General features: G+C 37.1%; 1 protein-coding gene across 1 annotated transcript in view; it reads right to left on the reverse strand.

Annotated features, from left to right (window-relative positions):
- Nucleotides 1-25770, reverse strand: part of PDE1A (phosphodiesterase 1A) — a 294356-nt gene extending 268586 nt beyond the window's left edge. Inside the window, exon 1 of the mRNA XM_053665231.1 lies at nucleotides 25660-25770. Coding sequence (XP_053521206.1) covers nucleotides 25660-25760 — 101 coding nt within the window. The 5' untranslated portion in view covers nucleotides 25761-25770. The remainder of the gene's footprint in view (nucleotides 1-25659) is intronic.
- Nucleotides 25771-26175: the final 405 nt, after the last annotated feature.

Raw genomic sequence — 26175 nt, forward strand, 5'->3', positions numbered from 1 at the left:
TAGAAGAGTTGTTCCTTGTAACAGAAGAGAAGGCAGAATATGGATGGGGAGAGACATGTGGGATTGTAAACATGACAAGGGAAGGCTATTGTTAGTGATGTATTTCTGCTCATTGAAGTAGGAAGGAAGGGGAAAGCAGCACCTGAAGTTTGAGAGGAGGAGACTTAGAGTAGTCATAGGGAATGCAGTGGGTTTGTGGGCAACAATCAGGGTGCACTTGAGGTTCCTAGTCATGCATATAAAGTGAGAGCAGTCAGCATAGTGGTGTGTTTTTCTCCAGCCACATTCGGCTGCAGGGGTGCACGCACAAAACAATCACAGAGTGTGATTAAACCAGGAGTAGGATTTTTTGAAAGTGTATATATAAAAAGGACAGGGAATTAATGAGCATGCAAGCAAAGGAGACAAACATGGATCATTGCAACTAAAGCTCATTGAGGGAATGTGAGCATCTGAGAAGAGCAAAGGGGAATGAGAGAGGTGGTTAAAGGGACAGTGAATGGGAGGTCCCAGTAGAGTGGAGAAACCACTGGACTTGAAAACAAAAGGAGGTGATTAGAAAGTTGGTCACTTCAAATTTAGATTTCACCGATATACCTACTTCTAAATATGTGTTCTACGCAAAATATAAAATATGGGAAAGATGTTTTCTAGTGTTACCTATATGACAGCCCTAAATTATAAACAACACAACTGTCCTGCAGCAGAAAAACAGCAAGGTAAATTTTATGACACCATTTAAAACATAATACATAAGGAAAGTACAACAGCAATCAATAAAATGTAATAAAAACAAACTAAGCCAGACACCAAGTTGTATGTGCACCATGATTATGTGTTTGTACATATAAATAGTTGTGTTTACATATATAAATATTGAACGTACATTACAGATATATGTTTATCTAATTACTTCTCTGATTGTATCAATATTGCATTAGCTTTTAAGTGTTTACAACCTAAGATTTACAGCTACTCATCTTTGTATTCATCTAAGAAGCAAGCATCAAGCTCTGCTCATGATGGGAGTTCAGTGCATTTATTGAGTGAGTGACTTTGTGAATGAATGAATGGATGGGTGGATGATAAATAGATAAATGAAAATCTCTGTATGCTGTTTGACTGTCAAATCTAAACCTTACATAAGATTTCTAAAAGCAAAATTGTATCAAACTTTCTGGAATTCTGAGTATAACCATCTGATCTATTGATGTAAATGTTTTAGGGTTAAAATATCATCAAATAAGTTAGAACCTTTGCCTATATAACTTTAAAATAGACCATGGATTCAGAGGAAAACATTTACCTTGTGAATGAGATTCACTTAGGGAAGAATCCATTCTCCTATTATGTGCTTTTGTGAATCACAAACTGTTGTTTATTGTTATATTTCAAAATAATGCTCTTAATTTTATTATTGATCCAATAAAAAATGTTTTTACATAAAGTCTGGTTCTCAAAGAGAATCTGTAACAAGACACAACCACATGCCAGAAAGTCAACAGCATTGCCTTTGTTACTCAGATACTTAATTGTGTGGGGAATTACACAATTTCCAGGCTCAGAATGAGTGTCAGGCAGTGCATGCCCACGTGTTCTAATAAGGTGGGGGCAAGTGGGTAGAGAACCAGCAGGCTTTTCAACACCACTTTCTTTATTGTGTACAACATCTACTCTGTGCTAACCTCATCCTACTCATCACAGCAGCTACAAAAGTGCCAAACAACAAAACACTATCACTAGGAACAAAATCCAGGGACAAACAGAACAAAAACCTTAACAATTATCCAAAACATTCTTTTCCCTACATAACAACGATCCCCTCTTATCTTATACATAGACTTTCAATCAACATGAGGGCTTTCTGGATTATATTTTGCAATGTATCTCATCCCAGTTTTTGAACAAATTTCAAATAGTGGCACTTCAGCAGTTATGTAATCAGAAAATAATAATGCCTCTTGATTTGGTAATTTTGTTAAATCCTTGGGAAATGTACATTTTTAAAAAACAGTTGAAGTGGGTTCCAGATCAAACAAAATCATTTACTGAGTTGTCGACAAGGCATGTGTTATCATTTAAAAGAAGTTAGTCTCTCCTGGCCTGTCTCCTTCAGCTAAGGCAATCTTTTATCATCTACTTGTCTAAAAAATATTAACACTGTCAATTTTGTTGCTCATCCAAATATGTGGCAAGGGCCTTTTGGATTCAGCAAGGTCATTTGGATTCAACAATGAAAGAAGAAAACAAAACAGAATGTCAACTATTTACAGACACAACTTTACATCTTTCCTTCATATTGATGGTACTGACCATACTTTCTCTACCCAATGCATGCCTCCCCTCCCCAACCACCTTTCCCTATTCCAGAGACCACAAATGCAGAGCACACAGTTTTGACATACCGACAGGTATAAATGATTAAGGGACATTAATATTATCTTGCATTAAAATATTATCTTGCATTTAGATTTTGCCAAATACTGCTGTGACAAAAGCCTTAAAAGAAAAAACACATCAATTATACCATTATCACATTTTAGGTAATCATTCCATTGAACAACAAATTTTCATGTGATTTCTGTACTCTTTTATATTTTAATATTTTTTATTTTATATTTTCTATTATTTTATAATATTAAGTGAAAGAAAGCAGTAAAAAGAAAAATGCTGTACATCACAAAAACTAGGATCCAGTTGTAACTCTGTCATAAACCAGCTGTATTACTATAATAGAATAATTAAATTGACTCATTCCTATTCATAGAGACTTGAAAGCTAAAATCGCTATTCCCAGGCCATGTTAGCAAAGGTTGTAGATGTAAATTAGGTAGTGACAATTAAAAGCAGTCTCAAAGGATTTGAAAAGCAACACAAGGGGAGCCATATTCCTGCTACTCTTTTTGGCTGACAAACAAGGCTATAAAACAACTGTATTGGCTGGGCTCCACCTTAGCACACCAGCCTCTGGCTCCATGGGAGGCACGGGGTGGTTCACTTAGTAATGGCAGTCCAGCAGCAGCAGCTTCCTGCCTCTGAATCACAAACACAGGGTTGAGCTTTGAACTTGCCAGTCCAGTCGGTCATGGCCCCTGCCTTTCAGTTCCTACTGGTATTTCTATGATTTTGTAGACACCTAATTCCTGTACTGAATCCTTTTCTGTTTCAAATGCCAGCCTGGATTCTGTTTCCTGCATTGAATTTTGTGTAATACAATTACTTTAAAAAAATCACCTCGTTTTGTGTCCCTATATGATAAATGCAGTTAGTATATAGTTTTACCTTACAGGGTTTACGAGAAAATTTAAGTGAAAAATAAAATTCAAATTAATTTTAAAATATTGAAAAACTTTAGTGAATTCTTTTTTAACTATGACAAATTGAACATGTGTTTATTCATCTCCTAAAACTCCATTAACATGACAGGAAAGACATAAAAAGGTTGTAAATTTCCCCAAAAGACACAGTGGATAGGAAAGAAGATAACAAGACACAAGAGAATCAACTTATTTTTTGAAAATTTAGAAGAATGGAAATTTTAGTAAAAGATACCAGTTAGAAAGAAATATTTTATCCTGAAGAACCATAAAAAAGATGCAGAAAGTAGGAATTAGAGGCACCCGGAGTTGGAGAAATCAGAAAATTAGAGTGGAATTTAAAGTGGGGTTTTATTTGAAAGCTTGTATTTAGAGAAGGTAGATCCATTTTATCCCTCAGTACCCAGCATGTACTGCCCCCATATTGCTGTGGGAAACTAAACAAAAACCATATTACGCACAATCTGACCCCATCTTCCTTCCTCACTCAGTTCTGGAATGGTGAACAACAAAATATGCCTCCTGAACCAAACATTACATTATTTTACAATATAGAAAATAAATAGTTCCACAGAAAAGACTTATGGATGCCAGCTTTATAATGACTTAATTAGATGGCTAAGTACTTCCCACCATGTTAGGAAGACCACAAGTCAGCAAGCACTATTCACTCACACTGAGCATCAATCAGCTTTTCCATGTCTCTTTTAAAAGTGAGAAGTTAGCCACTTTGAGGAAAGTCCTGAACATGAAAGACAAACGGAAACAAACACAGAAACAGCAACTTCATAGAAAAATAACAATTATTAATCAACAAAAATAAAATTCAGAGCTATAAAATGTGTTACTATATGCACTACAAGTGAATGGAGTGCTACAAATTGGAATCCTCCAAAATGTGAATGAAGTCAGGTCTTGGAAAGTATTGGAGAAGTCCTGGATAAATGTTTAAGTTTTTGGTATTTTTAAAGGCAAAAAAAATGGACAAACATAAAGAGAATTTTAGAGAATTTGAGTTTTAATCCAGAAGGAACAGCATAAAAAATTCCAGAAAGAATGAAGACAATGGAAGAAAGAAAATTACCAAATTATAAGAAGAAATTTTTTATCCAGACTGAAAGGTGTTCTTTTCCAGATTTAAAGAACAAACTTCACAGTACAAAATTCTCACTCCAATGTTACTATCGTGAAATTTCAGAAGAAAGAGGAATAAAAAGAAATTCCCTGCCTTCAAGGGTTGGGGGAAACATCACATAAAAAGATCGGGGCTAAATGGCATCAAACTTCTTGGTAGCAATACTAAAAGTTAAAATGCAATGAAGTAATACTTTCAAAGATCTGAAAAAAACCATTTTAACAGAGCCAATCAAGCTGCACCAAAAGAGAATAAATATATTTTCATATATAAACGTACTTTAAAAGAACGTATTTCTCAAGTGCCCTATTTCAGGAAACCATTAGAGAAGCTCATCGCCCAAATAAGAGTAAACTGAAAAAGAAGCGGAAACAACAGACACAGTTCAGGAGGGTGTTGAAAGGACCTTCCAGAACAAAGGCACAGGGCAGTCCCAACAGAGAGCTGTGCCCCGAGCTGGGGAGACCCAAAGGCTCCAAAGAACAATGTCGCCAAGGAAAATAGTGAAATAAACAGTGCGTGACGTGCTTGGAAATGTAGGAAACATATTAAAGGGAGTTTTATAAATTTTTTAGTAAATTTGGAGAGAAATTAGTGATGGGTATGCAGTAATCAAGACCAACAAACTAATAATTAAAATGAGATATGTATTAATTCCTGGAAAAACAAGGGGGTTACACTCTACAGGAAATATATTTATACTTCATTTCTTGGCTCAGAAGCTTGAATAATTCAGCCATAACACTATAAACACTGCATACTGACTCACTGGAATGGTAATAGAACTACAGGGAGAGATGAGGGGAGGTCAGTCGAGACGAGAATGATTTGAGTTTGGAATTTTATGAGTGCTAAATTTTCATCCACTGCTACATGAAGTCAGTAGATATGCTTACAAATGATGAATCAAGAAACAACTACATAAAAATTATTATTTTAAAATATGAATGATTTACAGGAAAAGAAGAATTCAAAGATGAAAGCGATTTGCCAAAAGGCCAATCTAGAGGAGTCTGGCCAAGATGGAGGCAGAGGTAGAAACCCTTCACTTCCTCGCACAACCAAAAGGAGAATAACGACCAATCTAAAATCAATAAACAAGCAGAAGTGCCAGAAAATCAAACTGCATGGAACAGCAACAACCAAGGAATTTTTTTTAAATGTCAATCAGAACAACCAGACCAGTAAGAACCCTCGGCCAGGCTGAGGACCTCAGGAGCGGAGCTGGCTGAAGGTCAAACTGAGACTCAGAGCTGACTGTGGACTACTGTGGTTGCCACGGTGGGAGAAACTTCCTGTCTCAGTTCATTGGGAAGTGCACTGGAGATGAGCAGGTGAGCCTCACTGTTCCCTCTCTGGCCCCTCCCTCACAGGCAGCACCACAGGGCAGCAAAGAGGGTTGCCCTGCCTGGATGAATACCTAAGACCCTGCCCCCTTACAACTTAACAAGTACACAGAGACAAAGAGATATGGCCCATATGAAAGAACAAAGAAAAGCTTCAGAAAAAGAGCTAAGCGATGAGATTGCCAACCTATCTGACGGAGAATTTAAAGCCCTGGTAATCAGAATGCTCACAGAACTGATTGAGCCTGGTTGAAAAATGAAAGAACACAGGAAAGATACCAAAAATGAAAGAAAGCAAAATATTAAGGGAACCAACTGTGACAGGAAGAAAACCAAGGCTCAAAGCAACAATTTGGATCAAAAGGGAAAAATAAACATCCAATTGGAACAGAATGAAGAAAAAAAAATTTTAAAAAATGAAGAGAAACTTAGGAACCTTTGGGACAACCTGAAACATTCCAATATCTGAATTATATGGGTGCCAGAAGGAGAAGAACAACAGCAAGGAACTGAAAACTTATTTGAGCAAATAATGAAGGAAAACTTCCCCAATCTGGTGAAAGAAATACACTTCCAGGAAGCCCAGAGAGTCCCAAAGAAGTTGGACCCAAAGAGCAACACACCAAAACACATCATCATTAAGTTATCCAAAATTAAAGATAAAGAGAGAATCCTAAAAGAAGCAAGAAGAAAAGAGAGAATTACCTACAAACGAGTACCCATAAGACTGTCAGCTGATTTCTCAAAAGAAACCTTACAGGCAAGAAGGGGCTGGAAAGAAGTATTTGATGTCATGAAAGGCAAGGACCTACATCCAAGATCACTCTATCCAGCAAAGCTCTCATTTACAATGGAAGGGCAGACAAAATGCTTCTCAGATAAGATCAAATTCAAGGAGTTCATCATCACCGAGCCCTTATTATATGAAATGTTAAAGAGACTTATCTAAGAAAAAGAAGATTAAAAACATGTATAGTAAAATGACAGCAAACTCACAATTATTAACAACCACACCTAAAATAAACGCAAAAACAAACTAAGCAAACAACTAGAACAGGAACAGAATCAGAGAAATGGAGATCACATGGAGGGATCTCAGTGGGCAGGGGGAAGGGAGAAATAGGGAAAAGAAGGTACAGTGAAGAAGCATAATTGGTAGGCATAAAATAGACAGGGAGAGATAAAAAGTGGTATAGGAAACAGAGAACTCAAAGAACTTATACGTACAACCCATGGACATGAACTAAGAGCAGGGAATGCTGGAGGGTTGGGGGTGCAGGGCAGAGGAGGATAAGGGAAGAAAATGGGAAAACTGTAAAAGCATAATCAATAAAAAATACTTAAAAAAATAAAAAATAAATAAAGCTAATCTGAGTAGTGCCAAGAGGTAGGGGACAAAACTCCTGTTTTTATTGTCTTAGGCTCATATTTTATTACTTTGATAAAAATGAAAATTAATTTTTGAAATGAAAAGTGTAATGTAATATACAGGATTAGTACCACAAACTCCAAATTTATATTTCTTTAAAGACCCAGTCAAAGGTATGACTGGTAGTTTCATACATTCAAGTACAGCTTTGATGGCAGAATAAACAGGATTATGCAATCTCAGACCATGTTTCAGTGAGTCCTAAATGAGAGGGAAATCAGGAGAGAAGATCACTGGGAGCTGAGGAGGAAATTCAATTTACCAACCATGAAATACACAGCATTATATATGGTAACATACCACCAAGGATCCAAGAATTGCAAGTGTTATCTTGAGGTAAGCAACCTGGTACCAAACTTCAAGTAAGATCGGCCATGCAATGCCAAATAGAAAACTTACAGGAGTAGTTTTTATATATTCAGATAACATATATAATTAATCTCAAATTAGTTTATTGCACAAAAGCAGAAGATTCCATTTCTTGGAAGGAGTAGTTGTAAAATCTAACTGCTAGTGACTACAAGTGATTGAAATCATAAATCTTTAAAATCAATACCCACCAAATTCTATATATAATGACACTGATAAAAATCAAAAGAAACAGTGACCTTCACTTCTCTTTATTCCTGATCAGCACAACACTGTACATAGTAACTGGATGGCAGCTGCAATTACGCCAAGGTGCATAATTAAATATTATCTCATGTGAACACATGGTCGTCTATGTCTTTGTGACTGTTTTATTGTAACGTTTCAACCAAGGCAAGTTTCATCCCACTCTTGGGGTTAAAATCATCAAGTAAAGGGACAACTAATTGCTTCCTTAGCATGTGCAGACTTATGAAATGGCTTGGCTCCCATGAAGAAACTTAAAGTCTGAATTCTTTAGGCCAGCGCAGCTACTATGAATGTAAACAGGGGGAAACCCCATATGTAGTGAGACGATCTCCACATCCTTGAGGTTGAAACTGTATTTTACAGCCATCCTTCACTGCATGCTTGGTCTGTTGCTACTGATGTATAAACTGCAATCTGTCATCGACACTGCAAATAGTAAAACTTCAGTCCCTGAAGAAAGGTTGAAGGGAAAGGCCTGTTATGTGTTCCCATGACAATGATGTGAAAGGTTCAAGGGTAAAAGGGATTTGAATTCCTTTAACCACACAGTCTAATTAATTTCTGGAGACAGTTTCTATTGTTGTATAGGCAATACTCAAAAAGCTGTTGTCAAGGAAAAGCATCCTACAATTAGATCTGCCAACTTTGTTTTCATTGCGGGATTGGCCACAGTCCTCACAGCCTCTTCTGTTTTGGAGAGAAAGCCAGCTCGTGAAATGTACGGGAGCTCACAGGGGCTCCTATGAAGAGGAAAAGAATAAAACTACCCACCCACATACTGATCTCACAAATTGTTTTTCTTGTATAAGCTTGTCTACAAGATTTTTTTTCTTGTATAAGCTTTTTTTATACAAGCTTGTATAAGCTGTGTGTTTACTTTATAATTTTGTCTTTGAGAACAAAAAGTCACTGATCCTAGCACCCCATTCCAGAAATTCATTGTCCCTGTCTCTACTTCCAATCTGCTGACCTTATCCACCTGTTCACGGCCCTGTGTTACCCCCATGTTCTCATCTCTCCCCTAACCTTACACCTTACAGAGTTGTTCCACCCTGTTTACCCCCATTGTCACCCAACACGCTTATATTTTTCTAGAAAAGCATTAACCCTGTACACCCAGTTCCGCATCTCCTTCAGCCTTCATAGAAGCAGCTGAACTGAAAGAAGAAGGTAGTACCCAGGGTGCAGACTGATCTCTTCAAATACATGATCACAAGCAGGTGCCGCACTACCACCAATCAGACCAATCACACCGTGTTCCTTAGTCACACTCTGCTCAGAGGTGACACCTTCTCAAACCTCCACTCTCTCTCTCCTCTCCTCATTCTCTGCAGACAGCCTCTTATTTCATTTTACTGAGAAAATAGAAGTAACCAGGAGGGACCATCACCAAGTTTTCACCTGACTACTTGTAAAAGTTCCCAAATGCTCTGCCTTCCCTCTGTTGCCAAGGATGAGCCACCCGGCTCCTAGATCCAGTCTCTACATTTAAACGGTCCTTACCTTTCACCTACTCAGCAGGCTGGGGATTTCTCTCTCTCTCTCTCTCTCTCTCTCTCTCTCCCCCCCCCCCCTTTTTCCCTCTCTTCCATTTTCTGAAACTCTTGGGCCCACATGTAATTTACCATACACTCAGTTGATCACACACACAAAAAAACAATGCATTCTGATTCATTCTTTTCAGTTTTTGCACTCCCACATCCAATTCATCAGCAAATACTATCAGCCCTAATTTTAAATATGTCCTAAATCTGAACACTTATCATCTTCATAAGCACCAGTGTTGCCAAAGCTATCAAATCTTCACCAGAACAACTGCCATAGTCTCCTAACACACCCTCCTGTTTCCAGTTTAGTCCTTTTCTACCCCTCCACTTCAATGTTACCTTCTGCAGAATGACCAGAGAAGCCTTTTTTATTGTTTGTTTAAGGTGTACAAGGAGTTGATTTGAAACATTTATAAAGCACTAAATGGTCACCACCACAGTATTAGCTTCTACCTCCTTCCTGTCACATACTCCACATTTCTTTTTCGTGGTGAGAACATCAACATCTACTCTTAGCAATATTCAAGTATATGAAACAGTATTGTAAGTTATAATCATTATGCTGTCCATTAGGTTTCCAAATTTGTTAATCTCGTAACTGGAAGTTTGTATTCTTTAACCAGTATCTCCCATGTCCCCAACCCTGCAGCCTGGGGTAAGCACCATTCTGCCCTTGGCTCAGAGAAGTCTTCTAAAAACCTCAGTCAGAGCCCCCACTTTGCTGCTTCAAAGCTGCAAAGGCTTGCCACCAGGCCAGGATAGAACGCTAATTCCTCATCTCGGCCTGTTGAGCGCTAGCTGATCTGGGTCTTAGGTGATCTGACTCCTGCCTTTCTCTCCACACTCAATTCTTACACTCTTTCCCTCAGCCACCGTGTTCCAGTCCTCCTGCTCCTGTTTTTCCTCAAACATGCCACACTTACCCTGCCTCAGGGTCTGTGCCCTTCAATCCCTCAGTCTGAGATGCCCTTACGGCAGGCCTTGGTGTAGCGCACTCTTCATTTCATGAAGGTCCTCTCCACAAGTCACTGTCACAGAAAGCCCTTCCCTGACCACTCTACTAAAATAGCTATTTTTTAGTCTCCCAGGTACTTTGTCACCATACACTGTTTGCTTTTACTATAATTATACTGCATTCTTATAATTTATTTGCTTACCATCCACCCTCACCATCAAAATGTAACTCTATGAGAGTGGGACCATGACCATTTACCATTGTAGCCCTGGTGCCAAAAATGACGCTCAAGCATTCTCTGGGCCCAGTGATGAATACCCACTGAATGAACAAATAAATGACATTACATTAATTAATAAGTCAAACAAACTGGCTTAATTAAATAATATTAGTGCTACTTCCCAAAGTACGTCAATATTTTTACAAATGTCAGTATTGTCTTGATGAACTTAACTTACTTTATTTCTAAATGACTTTCGTTCTTAACATAGTTCTAATCAGTGACTACAATTACCATAGTTTGACTCATACTGTGTAAATTAGTATTTTCTTTTATACCCATAAAACATATACTTAACAAAACAATCTGAATTTATCAAGGGTAGTGTTTTTTTAATTCCCTATCTGAACTTAAGTACTTCCTCTTTCTAGGGAATTTAAGATTATTCAGCAAAGTGTTTCTAATTTGAAAGGAATCCGAAGTAACTCTTACTTCTTGTTTTCCAGGTGCTATTGTTATTAGTAAAACAACCAACTTTTCTAATAACAGAAAGTGAACATTACACTAATTTACTATAGAATTAGAAATCAAAGAGATAATTTTTAGCATTGTATTTAGCCATGTTTTATATAGAAAACTAAAACAACTTGTGGTAAATAATCAGGAAGAAAAGAATTACAATGTCATATAAAATAGAAGGAAAGTACATATATATTAAAGTGATTTGGGTACTAATGCCAGGAATATTTTAATCCTTTAAACCAGATGTTACTATTTTGACTGTGCATTTCATTTTGGAACATTCTCCATCATTAAGTACATGTCGTCTCTCCTTAGCCTGACACCATCATGGTTGGATTGGTTAGCTCTTACTTACATGGGCACAATTTGATGCATGTTTTGCAAATATTTCTCCCTAATTGAAATATGATACACATGACAGGGTAAAGTCAGAGAACAAAAATATTAAACAAGAGTTTGAAAATGACGGTTTTAGTTCAAGGCTCATCACACACCTTGGACTTGAATGTCAGGTTAAAAAATCTCAAACACTTCAAACTGCTGTAACACACTGAAATTTCAAGATTATTTCACTTTTGAGTTTATCTTTGAGTATCTGTGCAAAGAGAAGATTAGTTAGTCTTTAACTCAACTGTGAAACATTAACGGCGGCCTGAAAGCTAATATAAACTATTTAGTCTGATCGTCTCCAAGTTTGGTCAGCTTATCTCCTTCTGTTGGACTCATTACAGTTTGGAAACTTCAGCAGGCAATTAATTCTGGCAGGACACACAGCAGTCTTCACTCACCAAGAATTCCCAGAGCCACAAGGCCATATGAGGCCAGAGTATTTACTAATCACTGAAAGATATTCTCAACATAATCCTGTGAGTAGTATAGAATTTAGGAAACTGGAATCTTTGAGTAGCAAGCTTAGTCACTCATTCAATGTTGAAATCTCCTCTACCTCCTCCCATCATACCGTTTAATGTCAATTTTTTTCTCAGTCTCATACTTAGTAGAGAAAAGGGCAAAAAGGAACACAGCCTTACACCCACTTTTGTGGGTGTTGTGTCACAAAAGTAATTTACAATAATGGCTACTATTTGTCAATGATTATTTTATGTGAGACACACCACCTGGGCAATTTGATTGCATTATTTTTATCTTAACAAAAATCCTCTTAGATTCTAAGTTCTGTACGACAAAGCTTGTCTTTTGTTTTAGTTAGTTTCTCTCTCTCTTTTCCTCTCACCTGTCAGATAGTCAACCGCCTCAAACTATGTTATTCTGTGCTGGTCAAGTTTGGACACACCATTCTCTTCCTTTTTCCAGAAGCAGCTTCATTATCCTCCATAAAACTTGACCTTCCAGCCTGAATTACTGCTGGATGGCTGTAACTTTAATGGCTATACCATTCAAGTGCAAAGTTGTTGCATGTTGCCTGATTACTGGTTTTTGTTATAATGAAATATTTTTAAGTTATTACTTCATGCAATGTACTATGCTGGCCACTGATGAAAAAATAATAAGCAAATGAATTCCACCTCTTTCCTCTTGTTACCACAAAAATTGGAAGAAGGAGTACCTAGAGGGCAGTTAAATGGACAATAACAAAGGCGCCTGAAGTGCAATTAGAGGACCTGGAAGAGTCACCTAATCTCCTCTCAGATGATCCTGAGTGCTTTTCTCTGACTCTAGTGACATCGTGATTCGACTCCAAATTTCCCACCTGGTCTTTCAGAAATGGAGTTGTAACATGGTTAGAGTCTCTCCTTAAAACACTCCTCTTCAATAGCCTATGCTTCCTTTTTCACTCAATTTAATTCTAAAATCTTTTCTTTGCATATCTCTTTCCCTGTTTCATGAGAGAAAATTTTGCCAGAACTTCTCTCTTTAAGTAATAAGACTTGGAGTTTATAAAAGTTACAGACTTTGAAGTTATTCCTCTACAATCAAAACCAGGGGTCAACTAAGATTTCAGTTCACAGAAAAATTGGTAAAGATTAATAATAGCAAAACTAATGGATTTGCCAGTTTTGAAGACAATTATTTTATATAAACCATAAATTAGGAAGACACAGCAATATATAGCTCAAAAAAGTACATATAAATTGTATTTCTTGTATATAATCAAACCAATTGCTTAAGGGAAAAAGTGAGAAGAAAGAGAAATAGAAGTTTGATCAGACTGCTGTCTTATCTACTCTATATGATAAGAAAAGTGATGAAAGAAAATAGCTGCTAAGAATGATAGACTGGGAAATTTATAAAGAATTAAAAATTAAGGTGGTAGAAAATTAAAACGTTGCATCTTTTTATGATGTTTGGTTATACAGTACGGCTCTAAAAATAAAGAGAACCAAATAAGCAACCATTTAACAGGCACGACTTTCTCAGATGAACTCCCCAAACCTAACCAATGTAGCTGAGCAATGCACACCCAAAACCATCTCTTGGCTGCTACTTCATTTATATGCTACTTATCTGGTTCCCACAATTTATTCTCCCTACTACTTTGATTTATTCTCTTTTCTTTTTTCCCCTCATTTCTTTCTTTAGCCAACCAAAAAAAAGCAAATGTTTTAGAGTTTATGTATGTAAAACTTGAGGTCACTGTTTTCTTGCCCTCACCTACATCTGGAAAGACAATCTTATGCTAACATGATTCAGATAATAGAAGAAATATGTAGGTAGAGGAAACTAGATGTACAATTACTTTTTTCTTTTTCTTTGTGGTTTTAAAGAAGAAGCCTAACAGAGTGGGAACTAGGCCTTCCCATGCCCTGCTTGACCTGTTGTCAGGGCAACAGGATGTGTAGGCAGCCCTGGTCTTCCCAGGACCTGTTGCCAGGGTAACAGGCTACGAACCATCTTCTCTTATGCAACTATGCAGTTTCTTTGCCTTGTTCTATGTTTCTCTTCTATTTGGTGGGAAATAGAGCAACACAACTTCAATATACAAGCTACTGAGGGATTATATATTGAAAGAAATATTGTTGCAGATAGAAATAATGTGGAGGAGAATTTTATTGTAATGACTTTCTGAAAACAAGAACCTTATATTTTATTTCTTAAATATATACTGAATTGTGTTTGGACTAAAGAAATAAGTGATAGGAGATGATGGGAGTAAAAAAAGCAGTATGGTAGTAGGAAAAAGCTGTGGAAACTAGAGAAGAATTATATTAAAATTTAAAAGCTAAAAGCATGATTTGGGGGGTATATCAGTTGGCTTTTCTTGTGCCACAAACCACCTCATGTCTCACATTTTAGTAGTGAAAAACAACGAGTTCTGACGTGGAGGATGTTCACTATCTGAGGATGACCTCACTGACATGTCTGGTGGTAGACGGTCGGGATGGTCTAGTGGAGCCTCAGCTGCAATGGTTTATATCTGCTCCATATGCTCATCCTCCAGTAAGCTGGACCAGGCTTCTTGTTCTGCTAGTATGAGAGTTCCAAGGAACAGCAAGAGAGAGTAAGCTCCAGTACATAATCCCTTTCCAAGTCTTTGCTTGCATCACATTGCTAAGATCCCATTGGCCAAAGCAAGTTGCATGGTCAACCTCAGTGTCAGGGTGGGAGGGGTAGTCCAACAGTGGATGTAGTAAGTTATGAACAAATCGAGACATACTGCAATAGCAAACAATACCATGGAAAAATTTCTGGACAACAGACTGCCTTTGGAAAACTGGAAACATTGAAGCAGACAGAGATTTTCTGGGGGATAAAAGATCAAGAGGGTCACATATATAAAAAGACTTTTTCATACTGGAACCTCTGATAGGTACTGGAGATTTGGGGAGTTCTAAAAGTTAATAAGAAGCTCCTTCATCCATCTATTATTAACCATCATCAAATGCAGACTAAAAAAGGATGAGAAAAATACTGTGTGCCACTAAGTAGTTCATGTTCTCTGTGGAAAATAAAATCTAATAAAATATATTTAGATTATTTTTCTAAAATAAACAAGAGGAGAAAAGACTCTGCTCACTTTACTTCAGAAAAGAACCTCATTGCATGTTTAAAATCCTTTATAACAAGAAGAGAAGAAGCAGCATAGCCGAGATTTAAATCGTTAGAACTCCTGCCTTTATTCTTATTAGTAAATAAAATCATCAGGTGCAGGTATGTGTAGCCTCTTCTGTTGTGTAGGACACCGAAGGCCAAAAAGATTAGAATGATTTTGTAAGGATCTTTCAAGCTCTGAAGAGACAAGAGGGTTTAGGAAAAGTCTAATTCTCTTGCAAATACCAGTTTAATCATTGTTTAAATGAATTAATTAATGGGGTAATGTAGTGCCTATCTACAGAAGGATAAAACTGGAGAGCTTCTGACATCTAAAGCTTATGCCAAGTGATAACCCCCTTGATATTCAGCTTTGAGGATGCAGAACTAGGCAACCAGATGGCAGGATTTGGAATAATCAAAACAAGGGAACAGTTTTCAACTCCTGAAAGGTCAGGTTTCATAGTGAGTCTTGAGTGTTAGATGGAATTATCTAACTTAGTGGTAAATGGAACAGGCCTGGGCCTTGGAATCTGGCCCTCCCCTGACTAACCGGGCAACAGTGGTCAAGTCACTGAGTGTCTCCGAGGCTCAGTTTTCTCATCAGAAAAAAGAAATGGGGATAATTGCACTGAACTGCAGAAATCAAAAAAGAAATCTTTTAAATATTATAAAGCAAAACATATTACAATAAATTATGATTGATATTATTCAGTTATGAGGTAATTTTAAATAGTTTAAGCCAATCAAAATGTGATTGATGGTCCACTTGTTTGCATTTTTTTCTTATCTTGCTCCAACTGAAATTTATTTTGAACCGAGTCTTAGGAACTCCACTGTGACTTGGTCAGAGTCAGCATACTGCTGCTTTGCTAGTGAGCCCGTTTTGATTCTCCTCTAAGTCTCCAAGGACCTGCTTCATGTACAAAATTCCAAGAGTCCCTTGACCCTCCCCACTCTTGGGGGGGTTTAAGGTTGGCCTCTGTTTTCTTGCTGTAAAGACATTATACTCAGAAGTTTTACTACTTTTTATGACTCATAAAATTTTTTGAATAGCTATTAGTATAAAATTTTTGCTACCAGAAATGATGTTTTGAGCATTTTATGAGCCTGATTTAATAAAAATGTGTGTTTTAAAATATATTGTATAATACAATCTCTTCAAACAACCTCAAGAAAGTATAGCTTAAAGAGGAAAACAAAAGGGTCATAATGTTTCATTTACATGTCTCTCTTGACCTATTATTATTTTCATGTATTTCCTTAACAATAATTATTCACATCTAATACTTGCTTAGACCAGTATATTGAAATGATGATTCTCCTGAGCCTTCAATGCTGATATCTGTTTCATTATATTAATAAAGAGTTCCTTTCATAAATTTTGTATGGGACTCATACTTGATCAAATGTTTACATTTGATTAGTGAAAAAAAATTTCAGAATAAATGACACAATCCAATAGCATAATGGTTATTTGGTATTTTCTAAATGAATCAGCAAAAGGAAGGCCATGAGACTGCAGCAATTACTTGGAAGTAAATTCCATTTTCAGCCAGACACACAGACTATGATAAGGAAATACCTAAAGAGTGATTTTTCAAGTCAGAGTGATTCAGAAAACAAGACTAGCCCTGTGTCATACATGATTATAGAGATCTAAATTTTGTTCCAAGGTAGCCACCAGATGCTGAACTAAAGATGCTGAATCCACAGTTGATTCTTCCCTCAGTGAACCAGTCAAGGCCAATCCACTTCTCTTCCTCAGTGCCCTCTCGTTGCATAACTTCTTCCTGTCCGTGGGGATGTCAATGCTCTGTTCTGCTGAAGAGGAACCTGGGGATTGGGCGAGACCACTTCCACTGAGCTAAGAGAAACTCTTCTCATCTTGACACTCTATTTTTCCCACTAATTCTGACAAGGAAATTACTTGTCAGAAAAAAAATAGACTCTTGCTTTTGCACATAATAATAATGATAACAGAATGTCTTGAATTCTGGATACTGTTCTAAGCAGCTTGCAAGCATTAATTTATTTACTCTTCTCAATACCTATGAGATAGATAATGGTATCATTCCCATTTTGCAGATAAGAAAGCTAAGACATCAAAACATTAGTCAACTTGGAGAAGATCATATAGCTGTTAAATAGCAGAACTGAAATACACAAGAATGAATTAGATTACAGGAGTGCTAATAATTACAAGGTTTTAAGAGCTTACTGTTTGCCATGTTGTATTTCTTATAGACATTATTGTATTAATTTTCACTATCTTTATTTGGACAGCATCTACATAGATTCCCGGACCCTAATTCTTCCTCCTGAGTGGGAGGGCCTTCCACTGGAAAAACTTCCCAGGACTCTTTGCCACTTTTCACTTTTTTGCAGAGAGAAGGAGGGGAAACATTTCTTTGGTGAGATATGAAGAAGGAATCGGAGCTGGGGGTGCAAGCTAGCCTTTTCAGGGGGTAGGGAAGGGCTTTTTCTCTTTGTAGAACACATCATTTCCCTTTTCTGAGAGGCATGTGGTAAGTTTAGAGGAGAGATTTTTGTCCCCTGCCAGGAAAATATGCACTTTTGGTGAGAAAATTGAAGTCCAAAGTGTCCTGGCTTTTTTAGCTCTATAGACCAAAAACCTTATCCTCCAACAAGTTTAGTCTTCAGTAAAGTTGACATTTTGATCTCCACCAACTTGACTCCTACATCTACCCTTCGCCTAACCCTGAACTTAAATTAGCAGTGTCGTTCACTAGCCCCCTCTCACCATAAGATCCTAAGGGGTATCAATTTTTTGTCCGTCTCAGCTGAAAAGTCAACTTCTCAGATAAATCATTCCTCGCTATCTAAAATACCTTCTCCAAGTAACTCTTGATCACATCACCTGGTACGTTTTACTCAGGTAATTTTTTACTTTATATTAACTCATTATTTATCATTTAGTATTTTTTATTGTTGTTTCCTCTACTACAATGTAAGATCCTGTGCCCAAAATAGTGCTCGACAAACTATCCAATTAGCGACCCTTTGTTGAATGAGTGAATAAATGATAAATGAAATAACTGGATTTTACAAATAAAGAAAGTGAAGTTCAGAGAAGTTAATAGATTGTCCTTGGTCACAGCTAAAATACTTGACTCTAGAGTTCCATTTCTTAATCTCAAAGGTATTTCACCTCAACAATGCCTATTCTACAAACTATACTATAATGTTACATAGGACTAAAATTTATATCAACATTATATTTATATAACGGAATAGGTTTTGTGAAGTAGTTTTCTTCAAATTCATTTTATAACTAAAGAACAATTTTTTAAAACAAATTTGCCTGATTAAGCCATCAAAACCCATCACATACTCAACAATCTGAGAACAGAGATTGAGGTTTATCAACAATTTCCAAGAAGATAGCATAACATTACTCTTTGACATTTAAAGTGAATTTGCTATGCATGTATACTCAGTATCAGAGCTTGGTAAGAAAATTGGTAGTCTGGGCATGTAAACCAGGGTTAGATGGAAGACAGTGAGTTATTTAATGGCTAAGGAAAGAGTGTCTACTCTTATTTGCCAAAGAGTGACCTAGCCTGGCCCCACCTCTAGGCATTGTGACTGTGTGTGTGCCTTGGGCAGTGGGTGTAATGGGGGTGGGGGGAGAGGAAGAGAGACAGAGAGTTGGGAAATGGTAGGAATATGGGAGCGGTCATGTTGGTTAAGCACTCTGCTACTCTGTTACAGTAGACATGTATGTTTCTTATTGCTGCTGCAACAAGTTTGCCACAGACTTAGCAACTTAAAACAACACAAATGGTTATACTTTGCCTGCTTGCTTGCTTTGTTGATTAGGTTCAAAATATAACCAGAGACACTGAAATAAAGAACAAACTGATAGTAACCAGAAAGGAGCAGGGAGGATAACAGGGGAAGGAAGGGGAGGAGTCATCAAGGAACATGTATAAAGGACCCATGGACAAAGCCAAAGGGGGCTAGTACTGAGGGTGGGAGGTGGGGGGGGGGCAGAGGAGAGTGGTGGGGATGGGGATGGAAACAACTGTACCTGAACAGCAACAAAAACACAAATGTATTACCTTAAGTTCTGCAGGTCAATCATTTGATGCAATTTTCATTGAGCTAAAATAAGGTGTTGGCAGGGCTACATTCTTTTTGGGGGCGTCTAAAGAGAGAAACTGCTTTCTTGCCTTTTCAAGCTTCTAGAGGTTACCCACAATCCTTGCCTCATAGCCTATCTCCTCCTTCTTCAATTTTGACAAAGACACTCGGGAACTTTCCACATCATAGCACTCTGTGTTCTGCCTTCCTCTTCCACTTCCACTAACCCTTGTTATTACAGTGGAACCACTTGAATAATCCCAGCTAATCTCCACATTTTAAGGTCATCTGATTAACAAATTTAAGTCCATCTACCACCTAAATTTCCTTTTGACATGTGAGAAAACATCTTCACAGGTCTGGGAATTAGGCAGGGCATGGACGTAACTGGAGGGCAAAGAGTCTGCCTACCACAAGGCTTATTAATTGAGTTGCAAGAAGCATCAGTCTGGATCTTTTTCTAGTGATCTTTCTAGGTAATTTTCTAGGAAAGCATCCTGAGAATGTCCTCTTTTTTTTGTTTGGAAAGCAGATGTGTGTCTAAATCCAAGTTCCATCAGATACTAGGTATTAAATAAACTTAGAATACTTACCTCCTGAAATTGTTGGAGAAGTAAATAAGAATACAAATATGTTATATCTGAAAGGTTCTGATGATTAGCAGCTTATAAACAAACATTATTTCCTTCCATCTTTTTTTTTTTGTCCATATTCTAACTGCGAATCTATCTTCATTCCTCCAACTTGGCTTTAGGCCTGATTTTGGCAGCCTCACTGGTCTTCTAATTTTGTAGTTAGAGCCACCAAGGACTCCGAATTTATTCATTCATTGAATGATTGAGAACTGTCTCCTACATGCCAGGTACCAGGCAAGGTGATGGGGATCCAAAAGCAAATTCCGTGGACAGGGCTCTTGCACTCAGTAGCTTGTGATCCAGTAGGAAGAAAAACATTTTTTTTTATGCAAAGGAAAGTCCAGGTTACTTTTTGAGTCAAATACAGGAAATTAACCTAATATGGAGGGTAAATAAGGATTTCCTTTGCAAGTAAAATTTAAGAAGAGATCTTTAAGTATTTGGTCACAAGGCATCTATTAGCATTTTTAGTAGAATAACTTTTCCTGGTAAGGGAATGTCCCAAGCTCTGGAGGACATCAATCACGCCCACGCCCTGCTGCGCACTGCACACAGAAACACCCTCAGGCACCGCAACAACCAGAACCATCCCCACGCATCTCCAAAAGCATCATGGGAGCAAGAGCAACCCTGGATAAGAGGACAAAGGAGTTGTTCCCTCAGGATAAGACAATAGCATCAGCAAAGGCAGGTGGGTGATAAGCAGCTTTCTTTTGGGCAACTTTGGTCTGGTTGGGAGGGGGCCACAGAGGGAGAGGCATGAGAGGAAGCTCCAAAAGTTGAGCAGGTTTGGGAGCCCCTGTGAAGGATGCTGAACTTGAAAGAGGACACTAGAAAGCTTTAAAGGGTTTGAAGCAGGAGGATGAAAGGATCAGAAGTGCTCTAATCAATAATGCTGCTTCACCCTAGAGTACAATTTTGGTTTGGGAATATGGTGCTAATAACTATTGTCATTTCACTTTTTTAAATCCATTTTCATTCGACATATGTATTTCTGCTCCATCTTCTTGGTGATGAGGGTTTACTGTTACTTCCTCTGAAACTACACCATACATTGCCCTCTTCAATAACAACAGTTCACTGAAATTAGTTATAGGCTTATTACACAGTTCCTCCTTTCTCCTTCACTTTCTGCTTCTTAACATTTTATTCTTCCATCACTGAACATCATGCAGACCACCAATCAAAGAAGAAGAAAGAAGCTTACTTTCAAGTCTTTCCACTGTTACATTCACAATTCCAGACCTCACTCTCTGGACATTTGTCTGGACTGGGAGAGGCAGGAAGTAAATATCCATACATGTAAAATTAAATATCACAAATTAAGTTAGTTTCTAATTATAAAAATTGTGTTGGTTCTAGTCATACATCTATAGAAACTGAGGGAACTGAAAATAAGTTCTAAAGTGAGTCTCACATTTTTTCAATAATTTATGTTTTTAAGCAGCTCAAACTTTCCCTCTTCTGCTGAACGACTAAGACAACACTCTTATTTAGTTTTCGTCATAACACCATGTGGCTTTTACTGGAATTTGTACGGGATCATAGTTTTCTGGAAATGCTGTCACCCCTTAGACTGAATCCTTAGAACAGTGGCACCGATTGGAGAGAGCGGCACCCAGGTTTTAAACACGTTTGATTTTTTTAACAACCCACCACTGTAGAACCACTGTACTTCTGGGAAAGAAAAAAACAACAGTGCCATCATACAAAAAAGGATCATCTCTAAAATTAATTTTCAAAACATGGCATATAAATAAAAATTAATATAAAAGTTTCCAATCAACTTCCCTCATGGGAATCAACAACTTAACCATCTTTACAAAGACCAGAGTTAGAAAACTTTTCATAATGTATAGGAAGCAGTACAGGTCCCAGAGTCCTGGAATAATAATCTGAAACAGAACTTTCACTAGGTGTTCAGATAGCCAAAGAAACAGAAAGTGTTTTCTAGGTCCTAAGCAACCGATAAGTTATGAACAAGTGCACGGTTCTTTTTAAATGTAGTTTATGAAGAACATGATGCCAGTCATCTGCTGACATTTCCACATCATAGTCACAGTGTGGAACCTAAATGATCATCAAGTGACAAGTTAGTGGGAGATGGATTGAAGAAAGCTAAAGAAAAGTATAAGCCAGGCGGTGAAAGACAAATACCATATGATCTCACCTTTAACAGGAAGCTAAACAACAAAACAAACAAGCAAGAAAAATAAAAACAATGACACTGAAATAGAGAACAGGGGGACAGAGACCAGAGGGGGCAGGGGAGGGAATTTAAGGGGAAAAAGGGGAGGGATTTAGAGGAACTAGTGTAAAGGACACATGGACAACAACTAAGGGGGGTGGAAATGGGAGGGAGGTGGGGGGCAAGGGGGGTGGGCTGGGATGGGAGAAATAGACAGAAAACTGTACTTGAAAAATAATTAAATAAAAATAAATAAATAAAAAAGAAAAATCATAACTGTAAAAAGTAAATTAATAGAATAAAGCATAAGATTTATATGCAGAAATGAGAAGAGGAAATTGCACCACTCTTCCCACAGAGGAATAAGACAGTTCTTGGCACATCAGTGAATATGGTATCCCAATTAAATATTATATGAAAGTGATTTTTAAAAGCTTAATGAAAGAAATCAATAAAATAGTATAATAAATTGATATTTTAGTTTACTTTACCAATGATTTTCATGTGTTTCAAAATTTAAAGATTGTTTCTGTGGACTCAAGAAAGTTCTACAATGTTACGTGGGATGATAATGCCTATAAAATATATTTTTGCAAACAGCTACCTATGGTGGCTTGTGTTACCCACCAATAAGGTATACTTGAACAAACCTTATTTTACTTTAATCTTTGTCTCTATATTTACCTAATCTAAAAAATGTACATATTGTAAATCCACTTAAAAACAAATTATCCACCCTGACTGGTGTAGCTCAGTGGATTGAGCACAGGCCTGCAAACCAAAGGATTGTGGTTCGATTCCCAGTCAGAGCACATGCCTGGGTTGCAGGCCAGTTCCCAGCAGGGGACGCACAAGAGGCAACCATACATTGGCATTTCTCTCCCTCTCTCCTTCCCTTCCCCTCTAAAGATAATAAAATCTTCAAAAAAATTATCCTGTTGAAATAAACCAAGATATTTATGAAGCTAGATGCAGTAAAAGATTTTAAAAGTCACTTTTGAAGGAAATATTTAAAAGCCTTCATTTGGTCGATTTTCCCAAACTAAAAAAAACAAACAAACAAACAAAAACTATAAGAGTGTTTCATGGCTTTCAGGAGTAGCAAGACTTTAATTGCCAATACTTAAAATTAAAATTCTAACACTAACAATTTCAATGAACTAAAATTCTCTTTGAGTCAGTATTACATTTTAAATAGACAAGACAGTTTCAGCGATGGAAAAAGCTAGTCCCTCATATCTCTGCTTCAAATGCAGACTACACAAAAGACCGTAATTATACAATTTGGTTGTCATTAGTCACGCAAGCAGATTTTAGCTACTTGTTTTGACAATTCTAATCCTGGAATACTAGAAATGTCTTAAGTCAATGTACAAGTTAAGTAATAGTACCAAATGCAAATTTCTTTTTTCTTTCATGCAAAAACAGTCATTTCAATCAGTTAGTGATAATATTTAAAAACCAAGTTGTCAGCAATTTTTTCCTAAAATGGTCATTCAGTGGCTCTGTGTGGGCATAACTCAAAATTTGCTTGGTGTGTACACACAGGGCCAGGCGAAGTAAGGCCTGCTTGAGTGTGGCTGATAGGGTAATGAAGTGGGTGTAATAATTTATAGTTTTAATTTTAATATTTCACCTAAAATGTCATATGATGTGCTTGAGTATGATATTGTTATGTTATAGAATTGCAAGCTTATGATTTTGTGATAAAAGATTTTATAATAAAAATGGGCATTATTTGTGCTGGACCCTGTATATTTTTATATCTTACATCAATGTTGAATGTCCAGTCAGGAAGTTCTACTGTTGAGAGAGTATATCACCCTCTCCCGAAAAAAAAATGACAAACTCATCTTTGAGACTGATTGATAAAGTAAAATTCAGCTAACTGTGCCCTAAAAAGTTAGGTAAACACAAAGTCACTTTTCAAATTTCTTAAAAATATATGCATAAATTCACTACTGTAAATCTTCATATATTTATGTTACTACAAAAAAAATAGAACAAATACAAACAAACAAACAAGTTCTGGTCTGCCAAAGGGAAGAAAATCTAAAATAGGTTGCAATATGCGATGTAATTTGTCTGATACAGATGTCCATCAAATCACTAGGCTAGACACATGATGATTGCCAATATTCAGTTTTCATCAATGTTCATTAATGTGTAAGTTGCTATTTGCTTTTGTTGGATTATTCATTTACCTAAAGCCTGTAATCTCTAAGTCTTCCAAGGATCCTAGAAACATAGGTCTATAATTCATTCAAATCCTATAAAGATGGCTTCCTTTTTATCTTGTTAATAGTTTTTGTTTTTTATGTTATTTTTATTTTATTTCATTGTGGTTCGGTTACAGTTGTCCTGCCTTTTTCCCCATTTCTCTCCCCTACCTCGTCCCCCCCACTCCCACAGTCAGTCCCCCCAATTCTTTTTAAAAGTTAGTCTTTGCTCAATGTCATTTGCCTTATTAGTTGCTCTTATACTAATGCACTGTAATGCCATGCATTACTTCAAGTGTAAGAAAATATGCAGACTATTTACATATAAAACACGAGTAAATACATTCAAATGGAGGAAAGTGGAAGGCGTTTTACCTCTAAAGAAAGTTTGATACAATTTTTCTTTAAAAAAATATATATACATCAAAATAGCAACATTCAATCTACTGAGATGTGGCATTCTATAAAATAGTATGTAAACATAGCATTAGACATATGAATCCCAGAAAATCTCTATTTTACATGGTATAAGATTCCTTCAGCCATTACCATAGAAAAGCCAATATATTTTCATTTGAAATACTCAAGTATGCTAAGCAAATGCTTGTAAATATTCATATGCACATATTTATCCAAATTTTAAAACTGATTTTTAAATCACAACATAATTAAAATAAAGCATGTAAATACAGTGTGCTGAAACACCAAACACAAATTGGTAGCACACACAGAAAAAAAATGTAAATGTTGTTTAAATAGCAAGGTGGGCAGAATTTCCATTAAAGTTTGACTCAGCTATTTACATTTTATGCTTAGCATAAGCACAGCTCTTGGCCCACCTTCCTAAGGTCCATTTTATCTCATGAGCTATTCTGTACTCTCAGAAGTGAATTCTTTAGTGTAAAGCCAAAACTCTCCAGTAAGTTTGGTATGCTTATAGTATTTTTACCACATAGGTATTTTTTCTTAAAGAATTCTTACTCATTAAAACAGAAAGAATAAGCACAACGGATTTTCATTGTTTATCATATTCATCCTCTCCTTTTTTCCAAAATCTAATCCCAGAGAAGTAAGTACCATTGGTAATCCCTCTGTTTACCCAGAGAAATTTTATTTCTGGGAGCAGCCTCCTGTTACCTCTCTGCACATCTAAACAACACACACAGGAGCATAAAAGCAGCCGGGCAGCACAGCAGTAAAGTGGATTCCTTGTCTCAGGAGTTGCCTTACTTTACATAAAACGTACAGGCACAAAAATAATAGTTATCTTTCAAGCAGGTTGTTAGCTGAGACTGGCACGTTTTATTTTTTAAAGAGAAACCTTTCTAAAGGAAACAGTAGGTCCACAAAGTAAGGCAGCACCACAATTATTCATGTTAATAATCAAATTGGGGGTGGGGATAAAAACACAGAACCAAGCAGCTTACTCACATTCCTTTCAGGCGTTGCCACATTTTTTCAGTGTGTTCTCCTATAAGATATTTAAATGTGGTGTTTTCCAGTTCTCCAATTCCTGTAGCAGTAGAGCCCATGATGATACTCCTAGGGCAACACAGTTACAGTCAGTTTCAGCAGCTAGAACAAGCATTCCTCAGTCCACTACAAACCTCAGTTACACAGCAGCATCTCTTGTCTATCAGAACGTTGCAGATTTATAAAGCTAAGGGCAGCCTCTGCCAGAATTGCTATTGACTTCGACAGGCATACCCACTGTTCACCACATCACCCCCACCCCAAGCAGCAGTATAAACAGATCCTCTGACCTCACAGAAACAATCCGCACATGTGAGCTTGCTACTGTACTACTGACCGACTGAGCTCTCCAGCTCTCCCCAAAAGCAGCTCATTTGTTACTGCTCCGTGCACTGAAGCACATCAGAATTCCTACAGTTTACGAGATCTGTTATGCACAAGAGAAACGTGAATGACTTTAGCGCACCAGAAGAA

This window comes from Artibeus jamaicensis, unplaced genomic scaffold, assembly GCF_021234435.1.
Source record: "Artibeus jamaicensis isolate MK-2021 breed Jamaican fruit bat unplaced genomic scaffold, CSHL_Jam_final contig_391, whole genome shotgun sequence".
Taxonomy (NCBI): domain Eukaryota; kingdom Metazoa; phylum Chordata; class Mammalia; order Chiroptera; family Phyllostomidae; genus Artibeus; species Artibeus jamaicensis.